Raw genomic sequence first — 9011 nt, 5'->3', positions numbered from 1 at the left:
ACCAGTACGAAAACCACACTGCTCATCCTGAATCCGAGGTTCGACTATCGGTCGAATTCTCCTCTCCAGTACTGTGGAATAGACCTTACCAGGGAGGCTGAGGAGTGTGATCCCCCTATAGTTGGAACACACCCTCTGGTCCCCCTTCTTAAACAGAGGGACCACCACCCCGGTCTGCCAATCCAGAGGCACTGTCCCCGATCGCCACGCGATGTTGCACAGGCGTGTCAGCCAAGACAGTCCCACAACATCCAGAGACTTAAGGTACATCCACCCCAGGAGTCTTGCCACCGAGGAGCTTTCTAACCACCTCGGTGACTTTGGCCTGGGTAATGGATGAGTCCGCCTCTGAGTCCCCAGTCTCTGCTCCCTCTTTGGAAGACGTGATGATGGGATTGAGGAGATCCTCGAAGTACTCCTTCCACCGCCCAACAAGATCCCCAGTCAGGGTCAACAGCTCCCCACCCTCACCGTAAACAGTGCTGGTGGAGAGCTGCTTCTGCCTCCTGAGGCGTTGGATGGTTTACCAGAATCTCTTCGAGGCTGACCGATAGTCCTCCTCCATGGCCTCCCCGAAGTCCTCCCAGACCTGAGTTTTTGCCTCTGCGACCGCACGGGCTGCGGCATGCTTGGCCTGCTGGTACCTGTCAGCTGCCTCTGCGGTCCCACCTACCAACAAAGATAAGTAGGACTCCTTCTTCAGCTTGACGGCATCCCTTCCTTCCGGTGTCCACCACCGGGTTCGGGGATTGCCGCCGCAACAGGCACCAGAGACCTTGTGACCACAGCTACGAGCGGCTGCATCGACAATGGAGGTGGAGAACATGGTCCACTCGGACTCCATGTCTCCAACCTCTCCCGGGATGTGGGAGAAGCTCTCCCGGAGGTGGGAGTTGAAGACCTCGCTGACAGAGGGTTCCGCCAGTCGTTCCCAGCAGACCCTCACGATACGTTTGGGCCTGCCAGGTCTGACCGGCTTCCTCCCCTCCCAGCGGATCCAACTCACCAACAGGTGGTGATCGGTCGACAGCTCTGCCCCTCTCTTCACTCGAGTGTCCGAGACATGTGGCTGAAGGTCAGATGATACGACTACAAAGTTGATCATCGACCTCCGACTCAGGGTGTCCTGGTGCCATGTGCACTTATGGACACCCTTGTGCTCGAACATGGTGTTCGTGATGGACAAACTGTGACTAGCACAGAAGTCCAACAACTGAACACCACTCGGGTTCAGATCGGGGAGGCCATGCTTCCCGATCACCTCACTCCAGGTCTCACTGTCGCCGCCCATGTGGGCGTTGAAATCCCCCAAGAGAACAATGGAGTCCCCAGTCGGAGCGCTATCTAGTACCCCTCCCAGGGACTCCAGGAAGGTCGGGTACTCTGCACTGCCGCTCAGCCAGTAGGCCGAGACAATGGTGAGAGACCTGTCCCCGACCCGAAGGCTTAGGGACACAACCCTCTCATTCACCGGAGTGAACTCCAACACATGGCGACTGAGCTGGGAAGCAATAAGCAATGTGATCCCAGCACTCCGCCTCTCCCCGTGGGTAACGCCAGAAAAATGAAGCATCCAGCCCCTCTCCAGGAGTTGGGTACCAGAGCCCAAGCTGTGCATGGAGGTGAGCCCAACTATCTCTAGTCGGTATCTCTCAACCTCCCGCACAAGCTCAGGCTCCTTCCCTCCCAGCGAGGTGACATTCCACGTCTCAACAGCCAGGGGCTGTGAGCATGGACCGGGCCGCCGGGCCACCCGCCCTTGACCGCCACCTAATCCTCTCTGCACCCGACCCCCATGGCCCCCTCTGCAGGTGGTGAACCCACAGGAGGGCGGGCCCACTTCGCTATTTCGGGCTGAGCCCGGCCGGGCCCCATGGGCTAAGGCCCGACAACCAGGCGCTCGCTCGCGAGCCCCAACCCCAGGCCTGGCTCCAGGGTGGGGCCCCAGCTCCGCGATACTGGGCGACGTCTCGGTCCTTGGTTTTTTACTGGTCATGGAGGTTCTGAACTGCCCTTAGTCTGACCCGTCACCTAGGACCTGTTTGCCTTGGGAGACCCTACAGGGAGCACAAAGCCCCTGACAACATAGCTCTTAGGATCATCCAGGTACGCAAACTCCCCCACCACGATAAGGTGGCAGCTAGAGGGGGAGTTGGTGAAGATTGATGTGTTTAATTGTTCAAATGCAGAATTTAGGAGTGGGAGCGAAGAATTGTTTGTTGTAGTTATTTCAGTGAAGCCCCTGAAGTCAATACACGGCCGCAAGGTCCCATCCTTCTTGCCAATAAAAAAACCTAATGGAGATGATGAGGGACGTATAATGCCTGCTGCCAGGGAATCCTCGATGCACTGTTCCATCGATTCCCTTTCCGGGCATGACAGGTTTAACAACTGACTAAGTGGAAGAGAAGTGCCCAGAAGCAAATAAATGGAACAATCATATTATTGATGAGATGGAAGCGACAGAGCTTGGTCCTTGCTAAAAATCTCCACTACATCGTGTTATTCGATGGGGATGATGGACAGGTTTGAAGGTTTGAACTCTGGCTCCTTGGCACTGTCAGTGTTGGGAATGGCTGCATTTAAGATGGCAGGTCTCACTAAAACTGGGTGGTTGTGCTGTTCAGTCAGTCACAGACGGAGTTTGATGATGAAGCCAAATATGATCGCTCATTTTTCCAGAGGGCCGTCACCCAGGCCCCTGTGTCGCCCCAGAGCAGGTGAATAAGGTAAGCGACTTTGGACTGGTCTGTGGAGTAAATGAACGGGTGCTGAGAAAAAACAAGGAAACACTGTAGGAGGAATGATCAACATGTATCTTTGGCACCAGAGTAAGGTTCAGGACTGCATATAAATGGTTCGTGAGCAGATTGTGGCTTTGACAGCTGTGGTGCTGTGGGGTGAAATGACAAAGTTTATTGAATCGATGGTTGATTGAAATTGGATTGATTGGACTGGTTAGAACTAAGCAATAAGACTGGAAGCACCAGGACCCAGAAGACTTGGACCTTCATTCTCCTCCAAAGGTAGTGCATCACCAAACACATCTGTCTTACAACCACATGACAGAAACGGCCTTGTGACTGGAAAAGTGTCAGAGAAACAAGCACACACAGCACTGGAACATGGACAGTCCCCAGGACAAACCTCCAGGGGACCACGATGGTATAGAGTGAAGAAGGAGGGACATCACTGTACAGAGAGACGGAGGAGTGTCTGGATGAAGGGAACTTCAGAAAGAGATAAATCAGCTGTGTGACTGAGTTTCGGTCAGAAAGCTGCCAGAGCTCAGCAGCTTCTCCTCTCTGATGATGGAGACTCAGGACAGAGCAGAGCTCTGCTTTCCACAACTCCTCAACACCTCCTGCAGGAAGCTGAGTCACCCTCGGACTGAAGTCCTGCTGATACAGATTCTGATGTCCTCCGTCTCTGTGCTCACTGTGACTCTCAACCTGCTGGTCATCATCTCAGTCTCACACTTCAGGTACAAACTCTTTGTTTTAGAGCTGGATTTACTGTATTTAAATATGTAGATGGTGAGATTAGTCGACTCAGCACTGTTTTATTGTTAGTTGAAAGATTGAATTCTAATGTTTTCAGTTTATAATAACACTATACGAGCAGGATTTATGGTGTCGTGTTCTGATGCTCTTTTCTCTGCAGGCAGCTTCACGTTCCCTCTAACCTCCTCCTCCTCTCTCTGGCCGTTGCAGACTTCCTCGTGGGCCTCGTTGTGATGCCTTTTGAAACTCTACGGCATTCAGAGTGCTGGTTTCTTGGTCCGTTAATGTGTTCTTTCAGTTTGTTTGTCACCATCACTGCAACCTCTGCTTCAATAGGAGACATGGTCCTCATAGCAGTGGACCGTTATGTGGCTGTTTGTCATCCTCTGCATTACTCCACCAGAGTCACTGTGAGAAGAGTTCAAATTTGTATTTTTCTGTGTTGGATCTGTTCAGTTTTATACAACACTCTGTTTTTAGGTGCTGGTTTGGTTCAAACGAGCAGCCACGATTCCTGTCAGGGTCAGTGTGAGATCAACACCTTCATTGTAGGAATAGTTGATATTGTAATTTCCTTGTTTCTTCCTATTGCCGTCATTGTGGTTCTGTACGTGAGAGTGTTTGTGGTGGCTGTGTCTCAGGCTCGCGCCATACGCTCTCACGTTCAAGCTCTCACACAGAAACCATCCGTGAACGTAAGAACCATGAAATCTGAGCTGAAAGCAGCCAGAGCTCTGGGTGTGGTTGTAATCGTGTTTATCATGTGCCTGTTTCCGTTTTACGGTGTTGTTCTTTCAGGAAATAACTTCTTGAATACACCATCTGGCTTCATCGTTCACTTTATGTACTTTTTTTAACTCCTGTCTAAACCCTGTGATTTATGCTTTATTCTACCCCTGGTTTAGAAAAACCATTAAATTCATTGTTACCCTTCAGATCCTGAAGCCTGGATCCTCTGGAGCAAACATCCTGTGAGGGGACTGTGTCATGACATTACACCTGCTTTTATGATCACAGCAGACAGGCTTTAGTTCCAAATACATCCCATTTGAAAAATAATGACTGGCACAGTTTAATTGCTGTTGTGCATTAAATACCATATAATTAAAATCATGTGTGCTTTGAAGTCGACGGGTCAAAAGCCATGATGTAACAAATAGTTTTTTCAAATATTGTTCCAATGCAATGATTTTCCTCATATGTGGTGATCGATCAGTCAGAAACAGGCTGTCCACAAATTAAAGAGCTGCTGCTTCTGTTCTGGACTGTGGATGACTGACTGTATGAGTAAAAACTTTGAAGCTGTTCAGTCTTGTGGCATATTTTCTCAGTCAGTGTGGAGTCATGATGGGGAGTCAGAGGAAGTGTTACCTCACAAGAACTGCACCGACAAAGTAAATAATGCAACTTGTAAAATATAAGCAACAATTTCTATACCTGCTTATTCTGACTAAGGGTCACAGATATGTGACCTACTGTATCCCAGCGGTCATTGGGAGAGAGGTGAGACACACCCTGGACAGAACGCCAGTCTGTCACAGGGTCATACACAGACAGACACATTCAGACCCAATTTAAAGTGTCCACTTCAACTAACCTGCATGTCTCTGGAAATGGGAGGAAGCCGGCTCACCTGGAGGGAACCCACACAAACACGGGGACACATCCAAACTCCACACAGAAAGGCCACAGGTGGGAATCGATCCCAAAACATTCTTGCTGTGAGGCAACAGTGCTAACCACAAGTCCACCATGCCACAGAAGGATAATTCCAAACAAATTTATTAATTTTGTCCAAGGACATAAAACCATCAGCATTCATTTATTTGTCTGCCTGTTAGCAGGATTACATCAAAACTACTGCACTGATTTTGATGAAATTTTTACCACAGATGCATATTAGGTCATGGAAGACTCCATTAAATTTTGGAGGTGATCCAGACTTGGATTCTGGAACAAGATTTCACTTTATATAGGCTTTGAATGATTATGTCAAAACTACTTTATGGAATCTCACCAAATTTGCACCACAGATAGATATTAGGCCGTGGAAGACTCCACTGAATTTTGGAGGTGATCCAGATGTGGATTAGCAGACGTCATTGCTCTTGTTTATATCGCACTGAATCACAACACAGGTCACCTCAAGGTGCTTTACAAAGGTAAAGTCTGACCTTACCCACCCCCAGAGCAAGCACATTGAGAAATGTGGAAAAGGGGGAAAAACTGTCTCAGGCTCTTTTTGATTGCAGGAAGAAACCTCAAGCAGACCAGACTCTGTAGGGTGGACCATCTGCTCTGGCCATACTACCAACAATAACAATTAAAGTACAACAAAGAATTGTCAAACATGCGGGACAGAAAAGCTACAGCTCATCATCCAGTGACTCATAAAGGGTACGGTGCTGGCCCCTCTTCTCTTCACCCTCTACACCTCTGACAAACAAGAGGTGACACTAGATAAGAGACTAAATATATATAAAAGTTGAAGTAATATTATCTATGTTAAAATGTGTTAGTTATGTCAAATAGTAAAAAACACACTGAAATGTTTAAATGAGATGAGATATACTTTATTGATCTCACAGTGGAGAAATTATGTTTACACTCCAGTTACCTCAGACAGCAATTAGTCCACAATTATTACTTGTTTACCGTAATAATGGCACACATCAGAATTAAAGGCAACACATACACATTTGACATTGTTTATGTGCACTAAGTTTAAAGAAGTCCGTTATCCAAATTGAGGCAAGTGGGTGAAGGCCACGCAGCAACTCTGAGATGCGCCGCCGTCAGCTTGGGGGGAAGAACGGGGGCTGCAGCTAAAACTGCACCGCCCCCACCGAAGGGGAAAGGAGTGACATTAGCAGTCACCAGAGAGGGGGGTGTTGATGAGAGATAGGAGGTGGGTGGGGGGAGGTAATGGAGCATGCTTCAGTCCTGTGAAAAGCAGTTTATTGTCTTTGTGAGTAGAGATAAGAAACAGCCAATGTTCCCCAGGCCGAAAAAATTCCTCTGGAGGAAAACAGTCGGACAATTTGACCTTCAGGCTTGATAAGCCTGTAATGTTATGGTTTGAGCAGTGGAAAACACTTTTTAACAGTTCCACTTGCACAACCAAATCCCAATTATGAATTAAGAATATTCACCGGCCTCTGAAATCTTCAACTTCAACTGTAAGGCACGCATCTGCTCCAAGATGTCATCCAATTTGCGTCTGAGTTCAAGAGTCATCGCAGTCTGAGAATGCACTGCCTTGCCAACCTCGTTAATCATGATGGATAAGCGAGGGGCCGTTGTTCTTGATGCTGCGGTCTTGCCAATTTTCCGATAGATCAGGGCAGCACATAAGCCAAACAGTACCAGCCCTGCTACCATAAGACCAAAAATGAATAAATCCTTGACGTCCTCAACGGAGTAAGGCACCAAGCATGCAACACGTCAGGAACTCCAGGAGTCGAGAACATAGCCCGCAGGATACGTTCCATCTGGGCAGGTAGGATCCCCCGGTCCTGACCTTCTTGTAGAAAAAATGGTGTCAATAGCGTTCAGAGACCAGCTGATCAAATCCATGGTTAATCCAATAGTAGTCCAATAGATCCAGAATCCAATATAATTTGAGGAATTCACAGTCTGGTGAAGTAGGGACTTGAAGGTTAAAGGCAGAGAACAGAGATAAGGGAGAGTGGAGGAGATGCAGCTTTGTGCCGAAGCCATTGGCATGATTTTCATCGCCTCTCTTTTCATGGCCAAATCTTCTGTCACAGTGGAATGTACCGAAAATGTGCTGCTGTCCACCTCTTCCGCAATTTCTCGGACAGTCACACTATGGCCCCACATCACCACAGCGTTCACTTTGGAAATGATCTGGTCATTTCACCGTGTTGATGGCCGACCGGAGCATAGCGCGCTTCCCACCATTGTGCGGACTTCTTTAAACCAGTTGTACCACTCCTTAATCTATGTGATGCCCAGAGGATCGTCACCGAAAGCCGTCTGAATCATCCGAATGGTTTCCACCTGGCTGTCACCCAGTTTCTGGCAAAATTTGATGTGGCGCTGCTCCAGTCGTTCCGTCTTTTTCCTTGGAATGAAAAAACGCCGAGCGCACGACACACACCTCACACAAAGGCTGCTTACCAGCAAATGATGCAATCAACAGGCGTGAAAAAGTTCACACATGTGCATGAAGGTTCAAGGTTTGCTCATGCAATCACACGTGATTCAAATCCATCAGGTTTTTATAAAAAATAAAAAGGTCTGATACTTTTCTAACAGACCTCGTATAATGTAAAAGAAAGATGTTTAAAATATGACAAAAAAAATTAGAAGAATGGAAAGTTTTTTAAAAACATGTTTAAAATGTTTGAAAAGGGTGTAAAATGTGTGAAAGAATAGAAAGTTTTTAACAAATATATTTAAAATGTTTATAAAGGCTGTAAAATGTGTAAATGCATAGACAGTTCCTTAAAAATGCAAATACTTTTAAAATGTGTTTAATGTGTAAAAGAATAAAAACAAACCCACGAAGATGTTGAAATTGTGTGTATGTGTGTCGGTTGGGGGGAGCGGCGATTCATTTGGTCTCTGGGGGGGGGGGCTCACTCTCCCACACTTTGAAAACCCCGGCTTTAAATAATTTGTCTGTGAAATGTCGTCCACGGTAGGTGGGTACCTGGAACATCATTTCCCTGAGTAAAGATGACCATTTTCTCATTTTCTCACAACATTTTACCATTTTCTTAGTGGCTTAGTGGTTAGCACTGTTGTCTCACAGTAAGAAGGTCGTGGAATCACTTCCCACCCTTTCTGTGTGGAGTTTATATGTTCTCCCGGTGTCTGCATGGACTTCATCTGGTTACTCCAGTTTCCTCCCACAATCAAAAGCATGCTTATTTACGGTCTCCTCCTTTCTCTACCCCTGACCAAGGCAGCATCTCCACATCTGGAGTTGGTCCACGGGCACCAGAATCAGGTTTGATGGACAGAGACGTATGGACACAAATGCAGGACTCAATAAAGCAGCTCTGGTTTTTAGGATTGTTTACTGATGGAATCAGCAGGGTGTGGTACACAAAAAGGCAGTCCAAAATCAGCAAACAAATCCAGAACATCAGGCAAAAGGTGTGGTCAAAAAACAGGCAGTAGGTCAAAAACACTAGGAAGCAGGCAAGGCGAGAAAAATACAAGGAATAGAGCTGGAAGTGATGGCACAAGGCCAAATGATCTGGTGTGGAACTAGTGCAACCACTCAAGCTTATATACACCCTGGTGATGAGCTACAGATTAGAAACAGGTGTGTGGACAGCTCCAGAAGAGGGTGTGGCCCAGACAGTGTGCCCCACCCACCACCAAGAGAGAGACAAGAGAGATAGGGAAAGACAAAGCCCAAGCAGGAAAACCACAAGAGAAATCACACATAGAAAAACAAACTAAACTAAAACAGAACAAAGCATAATGACAGCCAGTGTAGTAGGTGTACAGTTCTATCCTTTGCAGACAAAG

The 9011-nt window shown here is 47.4% G+C and overlaps 1 protein-coding gene across 1 annotated transcript; it reads left to right on the top strand.

Moving 5' to 3' along the window:
• The first annotated feature begins 3311 nt into the window (after window positions 1-3311).
• LOC117523476 (trace amine-associated receptor 13c-like) lies at window positions 3312-4360 on the top strand. Its single transcript, XM_034185032.1, has 2 exons — window positions 3312-3484; window positions 3664-4360. Exons 1-2 carry the CDS (start codon window positions 3312-3314, stop codon window positions 4358-4360), a joined length of 870 nt encoding a protein of 289 aa, XP_034040923.1.
• Window positions 4361-9011: the final 4651 nt, after the last annotated feature.

Source organism: Thalassophryne amazonica, chromosome 13, assembly GCF_902500255.1.
Source record: "Thalassophryne amazonica chromosome 13, fThaAma1.1, whole genome shotgun sequence".
In the NCBI taxonomy this organism is placed as follows: domain Eukaryota; kingdom Metazoa; phylum Chordata; class Actinopteri; order Batrachoidiformes; family Batrachoididae; genus Thalassophryne; species Thalassophryne amazonica.
The sequence above is the reverse complement of the archived record's forward strand: the minus strand, read 5'-3'. Positions and strand labels throughout refer to the sequence as shown.